This window comes from Rhodamnia argentea, chromosome 9, assembly GCF_020921035.1.
Source record: "Rhodamnia argentea isolate NSW1041297 chromosome 9, ASM2092103v1, whole genome shotgun sequence".
NCBI lineage: Eukaryota > Viridiplantae > Streptophyta > Magnoliopsida > Myrtales > Myrtaceae > Rhodamnia > Rhodamnia argentea.
The window spans coordinates 25,108,461-25,133,442 of NC_063158.1; the positions used below are offsets into that span (position 1 = coordinate 25,108,461).

At 40.5% G+C, this 24,982-nt stretch overlaps 3 protein-coding genes across 3 annotated transcripts in view; 2 read left to right on the top strand and 1 right to left on the bottom strand.

The window, feature by feature from the left end:
* LOC115742936 (F-box protein At3g07870-like) overlaps positions 1 to 22,307 on the bottom strand; it is an 84,529-nt gene extending 62,222 nt beyond the window's left edge. Inside the window, exon 1 of the mRNA XM_048284878.1 lies at positions 22,230 to 22,307. Coding sequence (XP_048140835.1) covers positions 22,230 to 22,272 — 43 coding nt within the window. The 5' untranslated portion in view covers positions 22,273 to 22,307. The remainder of the gene's footprint in view (positions 1 to 22,229) is intronic.
* On the top strand, positions 10,595 to 13,518 carry LOC115742869 (2-alkenal reductase (NADP(+)-dependent)-like). Its single transcript, XM_030677390.2, has 6 exons — positions 10,595 to 10,924; positions 11,020 to 11,200; positions 11,645 to 11,811; positions 12,472 to 12,554; positions 12,760 to 12,886; positions 13,006 to 13,518. Exons 1-6 carry the CDS (start codon positions 10,697 to 10,699, stop codon positions 13,270 to 13,272), a joined length of 1,053 nt encoding a protein of 350 aa, XP_030533250.1. The 5' UTR covers positions 10,595 to 10,696; the 3' UTR covers positions 13,273 to 13,518.
* A 492-nt stretch (positions 22,308 to 22,799) lies between the features above and the next one.
* On the top strand, positions 22,800 to 24,977 carry LOC115742890 ((+)-pulegone reductase-like). Its single transcript, XM_030677412.2, has 6 exons — positions 22,800 to 23,054; positions 23,611 to 23,797; positions 23,955 to 24,121; positions 24,252 to 24,334; positions 24,439 to 24,565; positions 24,717 to 24,977. The coding sequence occupies exons 1-6, from the start codon at positions 22,827 to 22,829 to the stop codon at positions 24,975 to 24,977; spliced, it is 1,053 nt and encodes a 350-aa protein (XP_030533272.1). The 5' UTR covers positions 22,800 to 22,826.
* The last annotated feature ends 5 nt before the right edge of the window (positions 24,978 to 24,982 follow it).

Consider the following 24,982-nt stretch of genomic DNA (forward strand, 5'->3'; position numbering starts at 1 on the left):
CAAGTTTGGAGTAAATATGTCTCACGGATATAAGTTTCGGATTTTTTTTGTCACCCAAAAAGTTTGGGGTTAATGTTTCATAATTGACACAATTATTAGAATTTTTGTGACTTTTTTTCTTGTTAATATTCTCCACGCCACAAAACAAGACAAAACAACACGATCACAAAGGCTAGAGAGACGAACTTTTTCTTTCTCCCAGTTTCAATTCAGCAACAACTGCTTTATTTTTTTTTAGGTCGAAAGCCACTGCTGCTACATTTGCTTCAATGTCTTTTGAGTGCTATAAGAAAGAGTAAGTACACCTGCAGTGTCACAACTTGTGTATGACGCTCAGTTGAGAATCATAATTTTTTTCACTCACTTAAGTACCACAACTTTTAAAAATCGATCGGTTGAGTACCATAAGTGGTTTGGCTTACCAAAAATCCTACGTGGACGTCGGAAAGTCCAATGAGGCATCGCCCGCACAATTTTCTGGAATCTTTTAATATTTTCTGGAATATCTTCATTATTTTTTTATTTATTTTGATTTTTTTTTATTTTCCTATGTATTTTTTTATATGGTTTTTTACATTGGCCGACGAGGGTCACCGGCGAACCTCGCCGGCCTCGAATCTGTTGTCGAGGGGCGAGGGCTGCCTCGTCCACGGATGGTGGGGTCGCGACAACCATGTCGTGGCGGCCACGACCGAGGGCGCAGAGGCCCTCGCGCCTCTGTTGGCAGTCGGTGGTCCGGGCGAGGGTCTTCGCGACCATGGCTGGTGGGGTTGTGAGGGCCCTCGCGCCCTCTCCCATGGTTGTTGCTACCTTGCCGCAAGGCGGCCCTCACCCCTCGGCGACGGATTCATGGCCGGTGAGGGTGGTTGGTGAGCCTTGCCAGTCAATGTCAAAAACTAGAAAAGAAAAAAAAAAGGAAATTGACAAATAAAAATAATAAAAAATAATGATAAAAATTCATGTGTGACGATAAAATCAATACAAAAATAAAAAAATTCACATAGGATGATTTGCTAGAAATGGCAATTTTGCTCCGATTTGACACTTAAGTGGGAGGAAAAAAGTTATGGCACTCAAGTGAACACGCCGTACACAAGTTGTGGCACTTGCGGTGTACTTAGCCCGCTATAAAAATCTCGGGTTTGACTTAACGAAATCATGGTTATGACATGAGCTTTCTAATGAATTAAGAAAATTATTTGCCATATTTAATTATTTATTTTCCAGAGTTGTTGTTGAATAATACGTTTGACTTAACTTCTCTCTCAATTGAAAATCTAATCAAGGGGCATAACTTGATTGACACTTATAATAACCATTTTAACAATATTTAATTCTACCAAATTTAGGATAGATAGATGTCAAAATATATCATCATGCAATTTTGATGGCGTCAAGAAATCTATGAATTTGCTCAACGAAATCATACATTTATAGAGATCAAGCACAAGCTTTCCGATGAATTAAGAAGATTTAAAACAACAACAAAAATCAAACACTTCTCCATAAGCATTCTCTAAATCAATTTCCCCGTGTTTCGAAAAATTCAATTAATAAGGAAAAATAAATTAAGTAAACTTTTAAATATTGAGTACGCAAATCTGACTTTAACATTATGCAATCAGAATGCATCATCGAAAATCATGTCATATTTCCAATAGTGGTTAAAATGAGAACGAGAAAAGACTGAATTGGACCGCCAGTTCCTTTTAACTTATCAAAATGCCCACTAACAGGCCTTCCTTAAAGATAATCACTACCCTTTCTTATATACATGTCTACATAAACTTTATTCTACAACTTGAAACGAGTCAATGAAATCTCTTGAGGACACGAGACTCATCGTCCTTTCAGTAGCAATCACTTCATAAAGCTTACGCATATAACTACCATCTTCAACTGGTACATGTGCAAATTGAGCTTCCTTAATTGTTTTTAGCCGCATGTGGTACCTAAAGAAGCCCTTCTGGAGCACTAACAAAAACACCTCATCCTTGCATATGTCGATAAGCATTATCCAAAAACACGTCAGATAGCTCATTATGAATATATCATGAACTAGATACAGCTTTAAGTCCCATTCAAGTTGGATGATGAACTTTTTAACCCAATGCCAATGTGCAAAGTCCTATGCATATCATATGCACGCAGTTGGGCCTTGGTTGCCAACAAGTTTATCTTTTGATGACCTTGACATGATTCATTCACCTTTTCCGGATGAGGCAGAAAGCGAAATTCGCAGTCTTTTATGCTAAAGACCATGATAGAATGTGCACGCCGGGGCAATATGGCTTCCCTCACTTCCCAAACACCATCCAATGGAGACACCCATTTACAACATGTGGGGCAAATAGTTCTCCAGGATGATAAGGAAAGGACCCAACTTTCCTCCATGTAATAATTGGACCTAAAGTACCCATGTAAAATCTGTAGTTCATAACTTAATATTAAATTATCTCGAGTTTAAACTGGCTTATGAAATCGATTCAAATTGGCTGATGCAAAACAGAATTATAAATCGGATCTTTCGGATGTTGAAGAATATATTGTAGCCTTGTTTATTATCCTCAAAGAAGACGTGCAGTAGCTTCTGTTCTCAAATCCTCATCATTAAAGGGAATGAGATAATTTGGTGGGTCCCAGTCAAAGTTAGATTTGTTGACTTTCTTTTAAGGGAGGCACAGATAAATAACGTGGGGATTTGTTTTTTACTTTCTGATGAAGAAGCCGCACAAGCGAAGGAGCTACACAGAGGAAGGCTTCTGATATTCGCACAAACTTCGAACGGGTACGAAGAGGACGTCTGGGTTCTTGTTTTGTTGGCCGTGCGAACGTGCTACAACACGATTGATTTGTGCTTCGTGAGTTTAACTTATTATATCCAATTAAGTTGTTTATTTGTGAACACTTAGGGTTTGGGTATAATTTAGGCGTGGGAAACACGAGCGTATTGAGTGATTGTAATTCCAATTCTTCGATTATAGTGGATTGTTCTTACTGGCTCTCCCGTGGATGTAGGTACCGATATTCGGACCGAAACACGTAATCTCTTGTGTCATTTATTGTTCATCGTTATTTCTCGTGGCTTTTCGCATTGATTTATTTGCAAGATCTAGTTTAGTTTCCGCACGTTATATTACAACAATTGGTATCGGAGCGCCGGGTTCGAATATTCTAGATTGTGATTTGGGGCTTTTGCTTGTTGTCGATTATTATCTGGATATTCTGTTATTGCAATTATGTCTAGAGTGAAAGCTGAAATTGAGAAGTTTAACGAGAGGAACAACTTTGGGTTATGGAGCCTCAATATGGAGGCGTTATTGACAACTCAAGGTTTAGCAGAAACATTGGAGGGCAAGGCTGAGTTGCGCGAAACGATGACGGATCTTGAAAAGGATGTGGTAATGAGGAAAGCTAGAAGTTTAATCCTGTTGAATTTATCGGATGAAGTGTTAATAGAGGTAGGCGAGGAGAAGGATACCGCAACATTGTGGGCAAAACTTCGGGCACTCTATGTAACGAAGGGTTTGAACAATCGCTTATGTATGTTGAAGAAGATGTTCCGGTTCGGATATACTGAAGGTACGTCTATCAGAACCCATCTAGATGAATTTAATAAACTCATGATGGATTTGAAGAATGTCGGTAAAACATTTGATGATGAAGAGCGGGGCATGATGTTGTTAGCTTCCCTACCAGAGTCATGGGAGCACTTTACCGATTTATTGTTGCGGGGGCGTACTACGATTACCTCGGAAGAAGTAAAGTCTGCCTTATTTTCTAAAGAGTGGCAGAGAAAGTTGCGAGATGACAGTCTAACGCAGGATGTGGCGCGAGGACTAGTGATTCGGGGTAGAGAGCAACAGCGAGGGTCCAGATGCAGCAGAGGTAAAAGCGGATCTAAGTCACGTCATAGAAAGTCCAAGGGACGCATGAAGTGCTTTGAGTGTCACGAAGAGGGGCACATCGGGAGAGATTTTCCTAAATTGAAAAACAGAGGTGATAGGCAGAAAGCCACAACCAGTGTGGCGAACATTGCTGAAGAAAGCACTAGTGATGCAGATGCTGTCTTGTGTGTGATTGCAGGTTCGTCGGGAGATGAATGGGTGCTAGATTCGGGGTGTTCTTATCATATGACGCCTCATAGGAACCGGTTTACTACTTACCAAACTGCAGATGGTGGTAGAGTTCTGTTGGGGAATAACGCAGCCTGTAAGGTTGTGGGGATAGGGACGATTCGGATTCGGATGCATGATGGCGTAGTGCACACATTGACGGACGTGAGGCATGTACCGGAGCTCAAGAAGAACCTTATTTCTCCGGGGACACTTGATGATATCGGGTGTAAGTACACCGCTGAAAGTGGAGTGCTGAAGATCTCTCGAGGTGCTATGACGGTGATGAAAGGGAAGAAAGTGAGTTCTCTCTATCATGTGCTGGGAGAGACCGTGACGGGAGCTGCTGCGGTTTCATCAAGTAAGTCATATTCTAATTTAACTCGTTTATGGTATATGCGTCTAGGGCACATGAGTGAGGCGGGTATGACGATGCTGAGTGATAGAGGGTTGTTAAAGGGTCAGAAGGCAAGTAAGTTAGACTTATGTGAGCACTGCATCTTTGGGAAGCGGCGCGGGATTAAGTTTGCTACGGGTATTCATTTGACCAAGCAACCGGTAGAATATATTCATTCGAGCGTTTGGGGCCCGTCTCCGGTTCCTTCGAAAGGAGGTGCTCGTTATATGCTGACATTTATCGACGACTATTCCAGGAAGGTATAGGTATACTTTCTGAAGCACAAATCTGATGTGTTTGATCGATTCAAGAAATTTAAGGCATTGATTGAGAAGCGATCGGATAAACAAATCAAGTACACGAGAACCGATAACGGCATGGAGTTACGTGGTAAAGATTTTACCGAGTTCTGCGAGAGAGAAGGGATTGTGAAACACCGCACCAGTGCACGGGACACCACAGAGAATGGCGTGGCGTAACGGAAGAACAGAACTTTACTTGAGCGGGCTCGGCGCATGCTTTCGCATGCTGGAATAGGCAAGGAATTTTGGGCCGAAGCAATGAACATGGCCTGTTACCTAATTAATAGATCTCCATCATCTGCTATCGAGTGGAAAACTCCGGAGGAAGTATGGTCGGGGAAACCCGTTGATTACTCCGGATTACGAATATTCGGATGTCCTGCGTATGCTCATGCGAGTGATGGTAAGCTTGAGCCGAGGTCGAAGAAGTGCATATTTCTAGGTTATGCACATGGGGTGAAAGGCTACCGGCTGTGGTACACCGATCGCAGATCACCCGATTTTCTAATCAGCAGAGATGTGATCTTCGACGAGGCTGCAATGCTTCAACAGAGGAGTTTCGAGACACAACCAGCAGAGCGGACGGATCATGGTGTTAGTAGTGAGGTGGAGCTTTAGGTGGAGATTGCGGAGACCTCGGAGGTAATAGATGTTGAGATTGCAGATGAGGCCGCAATTCGTGAAATCGGTGATAATGAACAACCAGTACGATCGCAGCGTAGTATAGCCGCTGACAGACAGAGAAGGCAAATTAAACCACCGGTACGTTATGCTTATACTGATTTTGCTTATGCTTTGACCGTAGGTGACGAGGTGGAGACAGATGAACCTTCGTCTTACTGCGAGGCGATGGCTAGTTCCGAGTCGTCGCGGTGGCTAGGGGCTATGAGTGAAGAGATGGAATCACTCCATCGAAATCGGACATGGGAGTTAGTTAAAGTACCCAAGAGCTAGAAGATTATCGGAAGTAAATGGGTCTACAAACGGAAAGAAGGCATTCCCGGTGCCGAGGCAACGAGATATAAGGCGAGGCTTATTGCGAAAGGGTATACCCAGCGAGAGGGCATTAACTACAATGAAGTGTTTTCTTCCGTGATAAGGCATACTTCTATTCGTGTTTTACTTGCCTTAGTTGCTGCACAGGATCTCGAGTTGGAGCGACTTGATGTGAAAACGGCGTTTCTTCACGGTGAGTTGGAGGAGCAGATTTACATGAGGCAACCGGAGGGATTTGCTATTCCGGGTAAGGAAGACCATGTTTGCTTGTTAAAGAAATCATTATATGGGTTGAAACAATCTCCTAGACAGTGGTACAAGCGGTTTGATGCTTTCATGGCTAGTCAAGACTATTCAAAAAGTCGGATGGATAGCTGTGTTTATTTTAGGAGATTGGAGGACGGGTCTTTGATATATTTGCTATTATACGTTGATGATATGTTGATAGCGGCGAAAAATATGTCTAATATTGATGTCTTGAAGAGGCGATTAAGTGCTGAGTTTGAGATGAAAGATTTAGGTGCTGTGAAGAAAATATTGGGTATGGAGATTTTGCGTGGACAGAATGCAGGATTATTAAGTCTATCTCAAAAGAAATATATTGAGAAAATTGTCGCACGTTTTAATATGCGATCAGTGAAATGCGTGAGTACGCCATTAGCGAAGCACTTTAAACTTTCGGTTAAGTTATCGCCGCAGACCGAGGAGGAGGAGGAACATATGTCTCGTGTTCCTTATTCTAGTGTCGTGGGTAGTATTATGTATGCTATGGTATGCACTAGGCCCGATATTTCACAAGCTGTCGGTGTAGTTAGTCGTTATATGAAGCGTCTAGGTAAAACTCATTGGGAAGTTGTGAAATGGATCCTCAAATATTTAAAGGGGACAGCAGACGTTGGTATAGTGTACCGGAGGGACGGTAATGGCAGTGAGACCACTAGTTTTGTGGATTCTGACCATGCAAGTGACTTGGATGAGTGCAGGTCTTTAGCGGGGTATGTATTTACGCTTGCAAGTGGTGCGATTAGTTGGAAGGCGTCCTTACGGGACCACGTGGCCTTGTCGTCGACCGAGGCGGAGTACATGGCACTAACCTTTGTAGCGAAAGAGGCGATATGATTGCAAGGTTTACTCATGGACTTTGGGTTAGAACAGAAAAATGTTGACATATCTTGTGATAACCAAGATGCGATTTATCCGGCGTATAATCCAGTTTATCACGAGCGAACGAAACATATCAATATCGGGTACCACTTCATCCGAGATGTCTTAGCGAATGGTAAGGTTGTTGTGAAAAAGATTGCTACAACAGAGAACCCTGCAGACATGATGACTAAGCATGTTCCTTTGGCGAAGCTCAAGCTTTGCTTGAGCACTATTGGCGTCTGTAGAGAGTGATCGCCCGTGGGGGCGTTGAGAGAGCAGCATGGATAATAAGCACTATGATTTGGTTTCAAACCTCGAGCTAAGGTGGAGAATTATTAAATTATCTCGAGTTTAAACTGGCTTATGAAATCGATTCAAATTGGGCGATGCAAAACAGAATTATAAATCGGATCTTTCGGATGTTGAAGAATATATTGTAGCCTTGTTTATTATCCTCAAAGAAGACGTGCAGTAGCTTCTGTTCTCAAATCCTCATCATTAAAGGGAATGAGATAATTTGGTGGGTCCCAGTCAAAGTTAGATTTGTTGACTTTCTTTTAAGGGAGGCACAGATAAATAACATGGGGATTTGTTTTTTATTTTCTGATGAAGAAGCCGGACAAGCGAAGGAGCTACACACAAGAAGGCTTCTGATATTCGCACGAACTTCGAACGGGTACGAAGAGGGCTTCTGGGTTCTTGTTTTGTTGGTCGTGCGAACGTGCTACAACACGATTGATTTGTGCTTCGTGAGTTTAACTTATTATATCCAATTAAGTTATTTATTTGTGAACACTTAGGGTTTGGGTATAATTTAGGTGCGGGAAACACCAGCGTATTAAGCGATTGTAATTCCGATTCTTCGATTATAGTGGATTGTTCTTGCTGGCTCTCCCGTGAATGTAAGTACCGATATTCGGACCGAACCACATAATCTCTGGTATCCTTTATTGTTCATCGTTATTTCTCGTGGCTTTTCGCATTGATTTATTTGCAAGATCTGGTTTAGTTTCCGCACGTTATATTACAACACTTAATCATATGTAACCAACTAGTACTCGTTTGTGAACGAGTTGAAAAAGAAGCCAACAATCAAACGCAAGGTGACGGTGATTTGCTCTTCTCTGATATGGTTGAAAATGTAGAATGTATTGGGAAATATCCCGATTCTTCTGAAGATGAAGAGCCCATTGCAACTACATGAAAATAGAAGAAAACTTTTCGACGGCAGTTATTCAATCATTGGCGAACGTATTTCCGTAATCAGTTGCTTCTTCTTCTTAGAGCTCCAGTCAACGGAGAATAGAGTGTACTTGTTATGAGTTTGTGAAAGTCAAGTCCAGCCAAGCAAGGGCAAATCCCCATATATATGGATTAGAAACAAAGCAGACCTTAGCGAAACCAATCACCAGCATTGTCCAGTCCCAGCGACAACTGATTCATATCGCCGTACTGGATGGAGATCCACCAGGCAAATAACACTAATTAACCGAACCTACCTTAACGTTAGAGGCGAAGACAGCAGAAAAGAGTCTATCTACACCAATAAAGGCACACCGCATATCTCCCCAGGCAGCGGAGGAATACTGGGTACAAGGCTGAACTTGCAAAAGAAAAAAATCACAAATTTAAGGCGGACAACCTCTCCTGTTCCTTTCTTTTTTCACCTTTTATTTTTGGTTTTTTGGATACGAAAATACCATCCTACCACAGAGAGACCAGAGAAGATCCACAAAGACATGGAGAAACATAAGGACAACGAGAAGATGGCAATCCATCGCTGTGACCGAGCGAAGGCAAGGTGACGCGCTGCTGTGGTAGAGCTTTTATAAATGGGCCTACTTATGTTATTATCACTTTAAGACGATATCAAGTTTAATTATCGAGCCAATCTTGATAAAACTAGAAAAGAAAAATTGATCAAAATATGGAAAAGGTTAACATGTTAAAGCATGATCAAATGTCAAATATATTTATATTTGGATAATCTCTACCTACTAACAAAAGAAAAAAAAAACATGAATCTTAGTGTTGTTCAGCTCCTGCTATGAAGAAAGTAATTAATATGGATTGTAAATTCAATTTGATAGGAGGGGGGGTCAAAACTTTACAATATGATTAAAACTTTCCCCTTCAAAAAAATTATGTGGATTTGAAAATGCAAAATGTGTAAAAACAATGTCAACCCACCTCATCTTGTAACTCATATTAAAATGTGAAAAGGTTGAAAGAAAGAACAAATTAGCAATGTTTAACCTAAGAAACCTACGAATTTGTTTGGAAAATCACCCACAAGGTGAAAATGTCCTTGCCAATTATATTGAATTTTAATTTTCAACTTTATAATAAAGTTTCCCTCAAACTATTTCGTAAAAAACAAAAGAATCCAAATAAGGGCATTCATTTTCTCAAATAATGGCCTAAAGTGTAGCTTGTTCCAAATAAGAGCTTGAAGTGCTCTTGTTGTTTCAAAGAAGCCTGACCAATGACATTTCGTCATTTTTTTTTTCATTTTTTTTTCCCCTTTTTTTCTTTTTGTCTTCTTTTTTCCTTCGTTCTCATCGAGGCGTGGTGAGGGCAACCCTCGGCATGCCTAGGCAAGGCCCTCGCCGGTGGCCAGCCATCAAGAGAAGGAAGGGGAAAAAAAGAAATGAAAAAGGAAAAAATAATAATAATAAACCAAATGATGAAAATGCCATTGCTCATGGCCTTTTTTTAAAAAATGAAGCAGCTGATTACAATTTTCTCCTATTCGAGGCAAATGTACAACTGGAACGCGGTTGCCCGGGCACTATCGACGGCATCCACACTCTTCAAACTGGTTTTCTGAAGAAGTAAAAACAGGAAAATGATTCTTTTTTCCCAATTTTATGGTGGGTCACCAATGACACTTGACGGAAGATATTCCTTCCCGATTTGTGTTTGGTGTTGCTGCAAATGTGATACAAAGTGTCCTTTTGTACACTTGTATGTGGATACAATGCTGCTTGAGTTTTTCTGTGGTTGCGGAAAGCTTATAGCTTTAAGGTACTATGATTTGTGGTGTGTGTATACTCTCGTCAAGAATTCTTCATCAACAACAAAAAAAAAAAATAAATAAGACGCCTCTAAAATCGATGGATGATGCCCGCCGATCATATCCAACACCTTCTTGATGTGCAAAGACAATATTTTTGGTAGTGATTTTCATTATATATGTCCGTAATGATTTTATCACTTCTTGAATTATTATCTATAGAAATATCTCACATCGCTTGTATACACTATACAGAATTTACGTATTCTTTGTATGGATACGGTCTCTCTCCACCTATTATCTCGATAGTTGATTTCACGGGTGTGGTTTTCCCATTCATCTGAAATTCATAGTTACTTTTTTTTATATCCATGGACGCTCTAACATCCATGTAAGATGGTAAGCTCTAACATCCACGTAATTTGGTAAGCGCTAATTTGGATATTCAGAGGCTGGAATTGGTATATAAGGTGCGTTGTTATGCATGCATCAAAATGAAGTCTTAGCCCGTCAATTGGGAGAGAAAGCTGCAATGAAAGTCTTGCTATGTTCAGTATTACTTTGAATGTGGGAAATTCAAGAAAGATCAAGCTCCAAATAGCACTAACCGCTTGTCTTTTTCCTCCCGCAATACTTAAGAAACAAACCTTTGTTTGAAGCAGCACCTCAGAAACTACCAGAACCAAATAATCACAGAGAGAGAGAGAGAGAGAGAAAGAGAGAGATGGAAGTGGAAAGCAAGGAATGGATCCTAGAACAGTATGTGAGTAAAGGTGTGCCGACGACTGAACATCTGAAACTCCGAACCTCAAACCTCAAAATCACCAAAGATGTCGTGCCAGACGACCATGTGATGCTCCGCCTCCATTGGCTCTCCGTCGATCCTTACCTCCGAGCCAAAATGAGCTCCCAACAAGATGGTCTCTACCTCTCCCAGTTTCAACTCAATCAGGTCTTCAATCACTTTGAATATTTAGTTTTTTCTCTATTTTGCAATATTTTCTTCTTTTACAATTACCCTTCTTAGTCTTTTTTGGGTGTGTTAAGGCTGTGACCACATTTGGGGTAGGTGAAGTGATAGAGTCCAAGCGCTCAGGCTTGAGTGTTGGAGAGATTGTGATCCACCCATTTGCTCCTGTGGCTGAGTACTGCATTGCACCTGCCTCTTTTCTCAGGAAGATTGACCCTCATTCTGGGGTCTCAGTTCCTGATTATCTCAGCGCTCTTGGTAAGTTTAGACAAAACAAGCGAATTACTCTCTCGTTGTTCTTGTAACTTGTTGGTCAGCCACTGGAAAAACTGAGCATTGAAATGTGTTTGTCAGATGGCTGGCAGGGAACAAACAATAGAGTGCTTCTTCGTCAGTGTGGAAATGATATATGCTTGATCGATCCAGTTGTGATTGGTTTTTTGGGCAATGGTTGAAATAACTATCTTGAAAACCATGCTAGGTGTCGAAAATGGTTTTCAGGTTTTCCCATGAACAGCGTTGGGAATGTCTGGCAGATTAAGTTTTGGCAGATTCCGATCCAAAGTCCCAATCTCTAATCCAAATTCAAGAATTTGAATATTCAAAATACATGTTAGACTTTAATGTATGTTGTTAGACGAAAGAAATAAACACTAACGTAAGATCGATTTAGGGTTAACTGCTTTGGTGTGATCAATGCAGGGATTCCGGGATTTGCGGCGTGGGTGGGAATAGTGGTGCTCGGAGAAACGAAGCCGGGGGAGAATGTGTTCATCTCCGCAGCAGCTGGAGGAGTAGGTGTTTTCGCTGGGCAATTGGCTAAATTAAAAGGTTGCAGAGTTGTTGGCAGTGTTGGTTCTGATGTCAAGGTAAAGTCCAGTTGGTTGACAGGTAGCGCTTTCCATATTCTCAGAGTGGTAGAATTGTCAAAAATTTCAAGAGCAAATCTCTATTTAATAGTAAAATATTTCAATATGATTTAGGTACTCTGTATGCAATAAACACAAGATTGAAATCTTTACTGTTGAATTGAAAAGGTAGATTAACCTCCATAACGTTCTTTTTCCAAATTGGTGTTGACCCTTTCGACGAGGTCCAACAATTTCTGGCTCATGTTTTTCACCATTTAACAGCTTCTTATAGCAGTGACTAGGACCTGCTCCTTTAATTGAGCAATAGCCAAACACATTTGTCTGGTTAATAGAAGTTTCAAGTTCATGAATCTTTCAGAGCAAAGTAATCACCCCGTTCTCAGTCATGATACCATCATGATATTTGACAGCACCTTAAAGTTTTACATGCTTCGTTAACCGACTTATGATAGGCTACAACCAGTTAATGTGGTTTAATTGATAACCAAAGCATAACCGCGAACCAGTGCTGAAGGAAAGAAACCCTACCATTCTATAGCTTAAAAGATCTCTGTGCTGTGATCCGTGTTTCATTGTGTTAGATGGTGCAGAGAAATCATTACACCACTCATACCATGAGTTCTTGAATTGAGAAAGACCTGTTCCAATCTTGAGCAGGTCAAGTTTTTGAAAGAGGAGATTGGATATGATGAAGCATTCAACTACAATGTCGAGACAGATTATGATGCCGCTTTGAGGAAGTAAGTCTGTAATACTTTTATCTCAATCGAACACTCACAAAGAACAGCCACCCATGATGTTTGTTTCCATTGATGAATGAATGGATCTTTGATCATGCCATCCATATGGACACAGTGAATGAGTATTCTCTGCCTCCTGCCCTCTTTATCTTCTGATATATTAGTAGGAATTGTGATGTCATGTACTGATACACGATTGCTGTAGGTACTTCCCTAACGGTATCGACATTTACCTCGACAATGTCGGAGGCAGGATGCTCGAGGCCGTCCTTAACCACGTGAACTCCCACGCACGTATCCCTCTCTGTGGCATGATCTCGCAATACAACAAAGTAAATGTCATATCTCGAATCCTAGTTTCTTGGATGATGGAACTGCAACCTTCACAATAGAAGCCAGTAATGCCTTGAACAGCTAGTTGATATCTAATTTCCTTATTTGTGTGCGTTAGGTTTGGACCGAGAGAGAAGGCGTGCGGAATCTATTGAACATGGTGGGGAAGGAGGTGAGGATGGAAGGCTTCATGCTGGCTTCGTACATGAACCGGTTCGGAGAGTTTCTGGAGGAAATGATCGGCTACGTCAAGCAGCGAAAGATTGTTTCCAAGCACAAGATCTACCATGGAATCGAGAGCTTCTTAGAAAGTTTCGAATCGCTGTTCACCAGCTCCAACGTGGGAAAAGTCATGATTCAAGTGAACAAAGACGCAAAAGCTTAACTGAAGTAACGTGACGATGGTAATGACCGATGGAAACATCTTTCATAACCTGAAGAATTTACCTAGATGAGGTGAAGTCTGGTCTCCTCGTACTGTACTACTATTCAGTTCTGGTGTCCTGTTTGGATTACAAATGGCCTTGTATGGTCTCTCAGGGACCAATCCCTCGGTCGTAAATCGGTCGATCACATTTATTCTGTCGTACTTCCTATATAAAGTATGGTAATATGCTAAACTTGGATAATATCCAATCAATGGCGGCGATCCTTTTATAATCATAATTGAACGGCTATCGCCAGTTAGTCTAAATCAGTGTGTTTAACTAATAACAATCGGCAACAACGAAAGGGTGATCGATATGCAGCGGACAAGCATTGATATGCCGATCGATTAGGGACCCGAGTTTGCGACACCTGCAACTCCAAGCGAATTGTCTGGCAAATTTTGGTCCTCAAGGTAGGTGCACTTAGAGCCAACATCAGGAGGTTATTTTCCTTTTATTGCTCCCCTAGGGTTTTCCCCATCCCAACAACCGCCAAGCCCCTCTGGCAGCAACCTTACGAGGGAGAGAGGGGGTTCATTCTCTCTCTCTCCCTCACCCCTCATCCACTTCCTTTCCCTTTGTGTTTTCCTGTCTCTTCGTATCCTCAACTTCTTCCTTTTTTATTGATTTCGCAGACGATCCTGCCGACTTCTTCCATATGAAGAGTTTTGTCCAGTGAGCTCATAAGTTCGAAACGTGAGCGTCTCGGACAAATCAACTATTCCGGATCTGTTTGCTCGTTTCAACTCCGATGCTTGCTTCATATAATCGAGCGGGGTTCCTCTCTTGCTTCAACAATCGGCTTATCCGAAAGTAATTTTATGATCAACTAGTATCTCTTTTGCAAGTCTTCTCTCCCAATCTAGAGTTATATTTAGATTTGGTACTGGAGACGTCGAATCTAGGTGCGCACCACCTTTTGACAAAACAGTAAGTGGAGAAGGATATCTCGGAGTGTGCAATCGGTGATTGGCCGCTAGTTGAACTTTGATACTATGACAGATCCGTATTTATGGTGGGATGAGCGAGTCTCTGCAGCCTATACCAAATTAATTATCTTTCAGATTTACTTACTTTATTAATTTTCATATTTATCTTGAAGCGATATACCTCTCGTTCAAGTGAAATGAAAATTTGCTTCTGACACAAAAAAAAAAAAAAAGTGGGTGAACTTCTTTTATTTCTAGCCTAAACCTACTTTTTATGGTTTGCAATGAGCGCTTCATCTAACCAAGAGAGGGGAAAAGAAGAAGCAGTGATCATGAATGGCCAGGAAAAAAAAAGGAAACAAACAAATAGGTCATTTTCCTCATACTTACATACATAAACTTTTGAGTTAATACCACAAAAACCCACAAACCGGCATATACATGTGATAAGTTTACTACAAACTAGTACATCTATGACAAATTTACCCTCTGTTAGTTTCCGTTAAAATTTACCATCAAATTACTTAGTTGGATGACGCATGAAAATTGACGAGTATACCAGTTTAGGCTTTTTACCCTCTTTTTGTCATGTGTATCATCGGTTTGAGATTTTTCACGGTGTTAACCCAATTTAACGGAAACTAAAGAAGAATAAATTCATCATAAGTATACCAGTTTGGAGCAAATTCGTCATACGTATACCAATTTGGGATTTTTTTTGGGGGGGGAAGAGTTTTAGGTAAATTCGTCACTGATGTATCAATTTGAGAATTTTTATAGACAAATAAATAGTTTGGGATTAATTTGTCACAAGTATATCAATTTAGAGTTTTTTATGATATTATCCCTAAACTTTTATTCCGAAATAGATTTTTTTCAAGTTCATCTCGGAAATGATCTCCCCCTCAATTATGAAATAGACTTTGTATTACGACGTCGCTTTTGGAGATTGCCTAGTCATCATCGTCTTATGCTAATCCCACGTGCCCCTCTATCCTTACAAGTGCTTAAATGATTTGTAGCACTTTGCCCCCATCTTATCGTCTTTTTTTTTTTTTTCCGAAGTTCAATTTAGCATAAATAACTAAAGTCAGTGGCAGAATTTGCACGCATTCAACTCTAAATTCTCACCTGCCAAAACAAAAACTCTAAATTTTACGACAACAAAAAGCTCCAAATTCCAAATATGAATAAAAAGTTTAAATACATTTTTAGAATAATCATTACAAAGTAACGCGGGGCTAAATTATTTCATTTGAAAAAGCAAAGTAAATTTAAAAATTTAACAACCTAATGACATGTATTGGTCATTATCGATTGAAATATTACAATATCCGGAGTAGAATCATTTCATTAAGTGAAATTGCTCTTGAACATATAAGTTTATTTAATTATAACAGAGAAAATTGCTTGGTGTCAATTCAGTCTCAAATCTTTTAATTAGACTAATTTAATCCTAAATCTTTTTTATTGGTACCAATTGAGTCCATACGACCTATTTTAACCGAAAATCGCTAACGTGGATGTTATCCCTCCTACATGGCACTTTATTTTTATTTTTTATTTTCTTTTTTGTTCTTTACTCTCTCTTTTTGCTGAGGGCTAACAAGGGCCATCGGCCATCCCACGCCGGCCACCGGGTGAGGAATCGTAGAGCCCCTTGCCCAAACCCGGCGAGGGCCGCAACACCCTCACCCCGATCCGGTGAGGATGTCCTAGGTCTCACCTATAGCCGGTGGCCATTGCCGGCCCTCAGCAAAAAAGAAGAAGTAAAGAATAAAAAAGAAAACAAAAAGAAAAAATCAAAAGAATTGTTAAAATATTACAAAAATGTCCACGTTAGCACCAGCCGTGCCACATCTATAAGCCAATTAGCATCCACATCAGCGATTTTTAGAAAAAATAGATCGGATTGACTCAATTAGCACCAATGTAATTGTTCAGGATTAAATTGATCCAATTAAAAAGTTTAAAACCAAATTGGTACCAATGTAATATTTTTATGATTTTTTTTACACTTTTTTCTAAAAATTACCCAATCAGTCCTAAACATATTGTATGGTTGTCAATTCAATCCTAAACTTTTTAATTTTGAAGATTTAAATTATAATGTAATCCCGTTGATCAATTCTCACAAAAAATCACCGACATGACAATCTAGTCATCACCGAGTGCCCTATGTGGCGTACAGCTATGCTTGCAAATTTCAACAAAAATATAGAAGTGTTTTGGGAATATAAAATTCACGTAGTGAAAGGTTACAATTAAAGTAAAATTTGAAAAAAAAAAATGGAAAAAGAAAGTTGTATCCACAAATATAACTTACCATCCTGTTCTGGAAAAGGGGACGCGGAAATAAATGAGAGTTTCTTTAGAAAAACCATTATAAGATAGCTTAAGATAGCTTACTTTGTATTTAACTTACATTTTTGTACTTAACTTACAGAAGAAAGTAAGATAGCTTATTTTGTATTTAACTTATAGAAATAAATAAAATTGGTCCATTTAATATGATTGGAGTTAACCGAACCAATTTAGCTTCTTTCTTTCCCTTTGCATTTGTCAGAATGAATTTTGTCAATATTTTCAGTGAACTAGCTCATATTCACAATTAAAAATATAAGACACAAAAAATATGGTAAGCATCTTTGTTTATGAAGATGACTCCCCATCAGGAAGGAGGTGGGTCGGTTCCCGATTCCTCCCGGTACCAAAAGATTAGGACTGGGAACCGATCCGGCGGTTCTGGAATCGGCCAATTCCGACCCATGTGAAAAAAAAAAATCAAACTCTTATAATAAAATACAAATTTTAATACAAAATATATGTTTGTCAAGTGGTTATTTTAGTGTTTCTTCATGTTTAAGACATGGTTTGAGGCATCAAAACTGATTTAGAAACAACTCAACTCGAGAATTGGTTTGAATCGGCGTCCGGGAACCAAACCAATCCTAGGCTGATTCTAAGTTTGTGGTGTCGAAACCGAACTGGTTCTCCCTACAACAATGGTTGAATCGGTTAACCCGATCTGGTCCAGTTCAATCCACCTCTCGGGTTTAAACGGACTCAATGCACGGTCCCTCATCTAATGTCTCATGTGTCACTTTTTGAAATAGATAAATAAATTGATGTATGTTGCAAAAATGAATGGCGAGAGTAAAATAAGACGGATGTCTTTGTTTTAACTTATGTCGATATACTTAAACTAAGCTATGTTATCTCAATATCCTTTTTCAAAAAGTTCTCTTCTATTATGTGCCACCATTCTTCAAATCTTTATTTCCATATACCATAGGTTCTTAATCATTAACAAACGACAAAATTCTCTTTTTGCCCTTTTGATGCTGTAGTTTCGTTGTAATCTTTCAACTAGGTCAATTTTTACTTTTAAGAGAAAACTCACTCGATGATAACGAAAATATTAGTAAAAAAAAGTTTGGTTATGGTACATATAATATCAAGCAATTATCTCTAAATTCAATGACTTTATTTATCAGAAAATGTATTTCAAATTCTTTTATCTTTATCCATTTCCCTCGGTAATCTATTATTAACGACTTCTTTCCAACTCCATTCATTGTAAAGGGGAAAAAAAATAATAGGATATTCTAGATTTACGACTTCTCATAAATATCAAACAAGAGAAAGAAACAAACATAAAACTATTCATAGATCTTTATGATATGTTCCCTATGATAACTGGGTTCATGAATTATGATCAACAAATAATACGAGCCGTAAGGTACATTGATCAAGGGTTCATGATTATCTTATCCCACATAAATCGTTTACCTATAACTATTCAATATCCTTATGAAAAATTAACTGCATCCGACGTTTCCGGGGCTGAATCCATTTTGAATTTGATAAATGCATTGCTTGTGAAGTATGTGTTCGTGTATGTCCTATAGATTTACATGTTGTTCATTGAAAATTGGAAGCTGTTATACAAAAGAAACGCTTGCTTAATTACAGTATTGATTTCAGAATTTGTATTTTTTGTGGTAACTGTATTGAATATTGTCCAACAAATTATTTATCAATGATTGAAGGAAAAATTACCAAAAAAGTTTTAAATCTATTGTAATTGTGTCAATTCGGTCCTAAACATTTTTTTTTTACCGTTTCAGTCCTAAATTTTTTGCAATTGTACCAATTTAGTCCATCCGGCGAATTTAGGCAAGCCGGTGCTATCATGGAAGCCGGCCAGCCGACGATACAATATTTTAATAATTTTTGTGATATTTTTATGATTTTTTTCGTTTTTTTTCTTTTCCTTTTCTTATTTTATTTTTTTCTTCCCTTCCCCTTCCCTGTTCTTCGGCTTCAACTGCACCAGTTCACCGAAGAAGAAGAACCCGAAGCAGCTGCAGGCCACGAGTACGTCCTCAAAGGATCGGAGCTCCTCGAAGCTCCTTCTCCATCGTCATCGTCTTCGACCGCAAGACCTCTCGAGTCGGTGTCGTTTCACTCCCCGAAGTCAATCAACACGCCCAAATCGAGCGACGAATCAGACTTCCTGATCATAGCTCGTCGGAGGAACCAGCCGTGGAGCTCGATCGACCTCCACGAGTATAAAGTCTACAACACCGAGTCCAACAGCGAGTCGACGCCGAAAGCGGCGGTGTACTCGTCAGCCCAAACGGATGACAAGAGAAGACGAGGACGCACATGAAAGAGAGGGAGAGCGAGATCCGTGAGCTTCACGGAGATGGAACCGACGAAGCAGATCAGAGTCAAAGTCAGGATCCAGGTCAAAATCAGAAGACGACGGAGCTGAGCAGGGGCAAGATCTCACCGCCACCGTCGGATTCAAGCCCCAAGACGCTGGAAACTCTGATGAAGGCCGACGGACGGCTGATAATAGGCTCGAGCGGAAGCAAAGAGGACAGAACGGATTAGGCGGCTAGGAAGTCTGATTCGTCGTTTGATTTGGGCGTGTTGAAGCTGAAGAACAGGGAAGTTGAAACCGAAGAACAGAGAAGGGGAAGGGAAGGAAAAAAAAAGTAAGAAAAGGAAAAGAAAAGGAAAAGAAAAGGACAAATAGGAAAAAATCATAAAAAAATCACAAAAATTATTAAAATATTATGTCACTGGCCGATCGGCATCCATGTCAGCGCCGACCCGCCAAAATTCACTGGATGAACTGAATTGACACAATTACAAAAGGTTTAGGACTAAATCGGCAAAAAAAAATAGTTTATAACCGAATTGGCACAATTGCAACGGATTTAAAACTTTTTTGGTAATTTTCCCAATGACTAAAGACTGTGAACTTTCTAATAATGATCATCACAAATTGAATTATAATGAAATCGCTTTGGGTCGTTTGCCAATGTCAATAATTAACGATTATGCAATTCAAACAATTTCGAATTCATAATAATAAAATCAAAAAAAATGTTAAAACCCTTTGATTAAAGAGGAATCTCCACCAATTGGTAAGGTTCAATTTGATCTAATCTACAGGAATGAGCTCTTTATTTTTTTTTTGTTGGACAATAACTATAAATTCCAATTAACTGTTGATTTGTTGGTAAGAAGTGCAATTCATGTAGGATTAAAAATTAAATCTAATAATAGAATTTGAGTTTTAAGCTAAATTACCATTTTCTTTGGTGTAAATCTTTTGGGTAAAGAGAAAACCATATTCTATTGGTCCACTAATTGGACCTAGACCCATTTTAAATCCATTCGATTAGAATTAAAAACAATTAGGAGCATATCCTAAAAAAATTAAAAAATTCCTTGTTGGGTCAATAAAATCATGAAAAAACATTTCATAGTCCTTTTTAGGGATTGACGACTTACCCACTCAGTGACTTTGGCACTGGACGTTCTCAAAATGGGTATTATCGCATCGGATGAATTCAATACTAAATGTATATTGGCATTCCAGCCTTCCTTCTCCTTTCGGGGCCTATTCGAAAGAGAATACAGCACTTCTTGGTTGTGAATATCCGAATAGTATGAACCGTTTCGTGGACATCTTTGCTTCGAAACAAAACAATTCGAATTCTACCCGATATGATATGAAGAGAAAAGTCTATATATTTTATTTAGTTATTCAGTTAAACTTAAATCGATGATTCATTTTTGGAGCATATAGTAACAACCATTTCATCCGACATGTACAATTTTGATTTTCAATAGATTTACATCTTTTATTAATGGAAATTTTTTGATGGAGTGAGTAATAGCTTTGGTTATTATTTGTTAAAAAATTATTATTTAGGCAGTTCATATCATCCTTACATAGTGTTTTGATCTAAGATTTCAATTCTTCCGTGCTTGAGCAATAACATATTATTCTGTGGAGCTAAGGTCTAAAATAGGGAAGAAAGAGGTATTTCCAGCACTCTACCACTCAGTCAATTCTGTTCCACTTAATCCCTATTGCATGGCCACATATTTTTCTGGCTGAAGAGTGGGAAACCTTTCTACTGTTACATGAATCTGATATTAATTTCATCTGGGGAAAAGCCATTTTTTCTCACGAAATTTGAAAGCTTCGCTTTTTTTTTTTGTGGGGGGGGGAGAGAGGCGCGATAGCTTGGCTTTTCAACGTGTGCAAAATGCATTATTTTATAGGCGAATCCATGCTTATATTATTAGCAGAGTAAGATTTGAGATCAGATGAGCATACTATACTTATAATCACTACCCTTCCTTATGTACACGTCTACATAAACTTTATTTTGCAACTTGCAGGTAATCCAAAAAAATCTCTCAACGACACGAGACTCATCATACTTTCAATAGCAATCACTTCACAAAGCTTAGACGTACGACGACGATATCCAACACGTAGATGTGCAAATTGAGCTTCCACTATTGTTTTTAGCCGCATGTGATACCTAAAGAAGCCCTTCTCAGGTACTACCAAAAGCACTTCGTCCTTCCATATGTCGATAAGTTTCATTTGGAAATATGTCTGGTAGCTCATTATGTGAATATCATCAATCGAATACTGCTTCAAGTCCTGTTCAAGATGGATACTGAACTTTCTAACCCAATACCAACTTGCAGTCTCCTCCAAAACCCATATGTCCAAGATTTTGGCATACATACCATATGCATATAGGTCGCCCTTGGTTGCCAACAAGTGCATCTTTTCATGACCGCGACATGATTCATTCAGCTTTCCTGGATGAGGGAGAAAACGAAATTCGCAATCTTCTATGCTAAAGACCATCATCGAATGTGTACACGGGGGCATTATGTCTTTCTTCCCTCGCTCCCCAATTGCCATCCAATAAAGGCACGCGTTTACAACAGGTGGGGCAAATAGTTCTACAGGACGATAATGAAAGGACCCAACTTCCCTCCATGTAATAATTGGACCTAAAGTACCTATGTAAAATCTGAAGCCATCCATGACATTATCAAATGTAACCAACTGATACTTGTTTGTGAGCGAGTTGAAAAAGACGCCAACAATCAAACGCGAGGCGATGGTGGTTTGCTCTTGTCTGATAGGGTCAAAAATGTCAAAATAAAATGGAGACCTCCCATTGCTTCTGAAGATGAAGAGCCCATTGCAACAACCTGAAAATCGCAACGAACCTTTTGACGGCACTGATTCAATTTTTTGCCACCGTATTTCCCTAATCAGCTGCTTCTTCTTCTTAGAGCTCCAGTCAACGGAGAACAGAGTGAACTTGTCATGAGTAATATGTTCGTGCGAACACGTTTGGAAAATCATTACTGGAGCAGGTCTTTCAAGATGCAGTTGAACAGAGTAATGGGTAGCAGTCGAAGAACACCAGAAAAGAGTCTATGTACACCAATAAATGCACAGGTAGAAGAAATAGATTTCGAATTTAAGGCAGACAACCACAACTGTCCTTTTCTTTTTTTCACCTGTTCTTTTTGGCTTTTTGGATATGTAAGCACACAACAAAGAGACGATCAGATAAAAAAAGTACGATCTTTTGAAAGAAAGAACTGATCCAACCAACGTTTGAGGCGGAGATGAATATTACCAGAGAGAGACTGGAGAAGATCCATAAAGACAGAGAGAAACATAAGGACGACGAGAAGATGGCCATCCGACGCTGTGGCCGAGCGATGGCAAGGCGGGTGGCCCTGGAGAGGCTGTGGCGAGGAAGTGGCAGTGTGACGAAGAGGGAAGGCCTTTTATTATTTCTTTTTTTCGTGTGTGTGTTGGGGGGGGTGGGGGGGGCCACTTGTGAGTGAGCGTGCCCCCTGCCCGCTCGGCAGTATGACTACCGAGCGGAAGGGCCTCCGTCTGCAAGGCTGCCCGCTTGGCAGTGTAGGGGCCTCGCGGGCCTCGCTCGGCAGCACAAACGCCAAGTGGACTATAAACTAGTAAATAATTTTTTTTTTATCTATTTTGGTAAATTTTTTTAATCGTAATTTGGAAAAAAAAAAAACCCGCAAAATACATTGTTTTATAGGCGAATCCATGCTCATATTAGTAGCAGAGTAAGATTTGAGATCAAATGAGCATACTATACGTATAAGGAAAAGGATCTTACGAAATCCAAACTTACCATAAAAATGGTGCACAACATATTATAAGTTGGAAACGAGAGAGAGAGAGAGAGAGAGAGAGAGAGATGGAGGTTGAGAGGAAGGAGTGGACATTGGAGGAGTACGTCCATGGCGGCGTGCCAACATCCAGACATCTGAAGCTCCGAACATCGAGCATGGTAGTTTCCAAAGACGACGTCCCAGATGGCCACGTCCTCCTCCGCCTTCACTGGCTCTCCGTCGACCCTTACCTCCGATCCCGGATGGGCAGCCAAAGAGATGGTCTCTATTTCCCTCCGTTCGAGCTCCATAAGGTCATATCAGATTCTCTCTCCCTCCATGAATATATAGTCGGTCGCAACGCAAAAGTTGAGGGCCATTTGGTTCTTCTGTCTGAAATCCACGGCATGGAATGCCATATACAATCATATACAGAATCCTTTAGGAGGATTCAGAACAGTTTTCGCGCGGTATAGGTAGAGGATGCCAAATTGACCCGTGGGCCCGGAACCGGCCCATTGACCGGGCCCACGGTTCCAACCCGGAACCGGAACCGGCCCTCAAGGGCCGGTTCCGGTTTGTAAATTGTTGGAACCGGCCCGGAACCGCCGGTTCCGGGCCGGTTCCAACCCGGTTTAAAAAAAAAAAAAGGTAGTAGGTTTGATAAAAAGAGCAATTGAGCTTTGGAACCGGCGGTTTCAAACCGGAACCGGAACCAGCCCGGAACCGGCGGTTCCACCTTTTTTTGGAACCGGAACCGGCGGTTCCGTCGAACCGGCCAACGCTAGGTATAGGCTCGGATTTTTCTCTTCTTTTACGTTGACCCTGTGGAGGGTTTGACTTTTTAGGGTCTCCCTTTGCTTTGTGTAGCCTGTGACAACGTTTGGGATAGGAGAGGTGTTGGAGACGAAGCACTCGAGCTTCGGCGTCGGAGAGATGGTTCTGAACACGGTTGCACCGGTGACGGAGTATTGCACTGTGCCTGCCCATGCGCTTAGGAAGATCGAACTTGAACCTGATTCTGGAGTCTCTGCTCTGGACTATCTTAGCGCTCTTGGTAAGAATCAGAACTTACATTTTACTTTCTAGTATATCAGGTGGGAGATGGTTAAGAATATGTCGTGCCATATTCGTCTCGAATTTGGCTCGAGAGTAGAAAGAAACGAATATCGGATTGGATATTTGCCTATACATTGAATTTGGTTCGAGTGTAGGAATCCCAGGGTTTGCAGCATGGATAGGAATAACGGTGATCGGAGACCCGAAGCCGGGAGAGAACGTGTTCATCTCCGCTGCAGCTGGAGGAGTCGGCATTGTGGCCGGGCAGTTGGCCAAGTTGAAAGGTTGCAGAGTGGTCGGCAGTGTTGGTTCCGATGCGAAGGTAGGTGAAACAATAGAGGTTGCACTTAATCTCCCTCATGCCTAAAATTGCACGTACATTAGAGGTTGCCCCAATTTCGCTCTTCCGCTCATGGACCTGGATAGATATATGTACACGTTATCTTGTGCAGGTGAAGCTCCTGAAAGAGGAGATAGGATACGACGACGTGTTCAACTACAATGTCGAGACTGATTACGATGCTGCCCTAAGCAAGTAAGCCGGCGCTTTTCGTCCAACATAAATAACAACCGAGTCCCGTATGTTTGATTGAACACAGCGATTCTAATCTAACTGATACTCATTATTAATTTGTGTAGGTATTTCCCTGATGGTATCGACATCTACCTCGACAATGTCGGAGGTAGGATGCTCGAGGCCGTCCTTAACCACCTGAACACCCGCGCACGCATCCCTCTCTGCGGGATGATCTCCCAATACAACCAGGTAAAGGGAAAAAAAAAAGGCATCCGAAGGTCTCATGCCAGTGAAAATCACTACTTTGGGCTTCTAATAAGTTGGTTGTAACTTATAGTTATTACCTGAGTAGTGAAAACATCGTGTCATCGTCCTTGTTTTTTTCATTTGCTGCGATTAGGTTTGGACGGAGAGATTCGGGGTGCGCAATCTCTTGAATATGGTGGGAAAGGAGGCGAGGATGGAGGGGTTCATGCTGGATTGGAACCGGTTCGGAGAGTTTGCGGAGGAAATGGCGGGGTACATCAAGCAGAGAAAGATCGTTACGAAGCATGAGATCTACCGCGGCACGGAAAGCTTCCTAGAGAGCATTCAATCTCTGTTCGCGAGCTCGAACGCGGGAAAGGTCATAATTCAAGCGAGCGAGGACGCGAAAGCATGACGTTT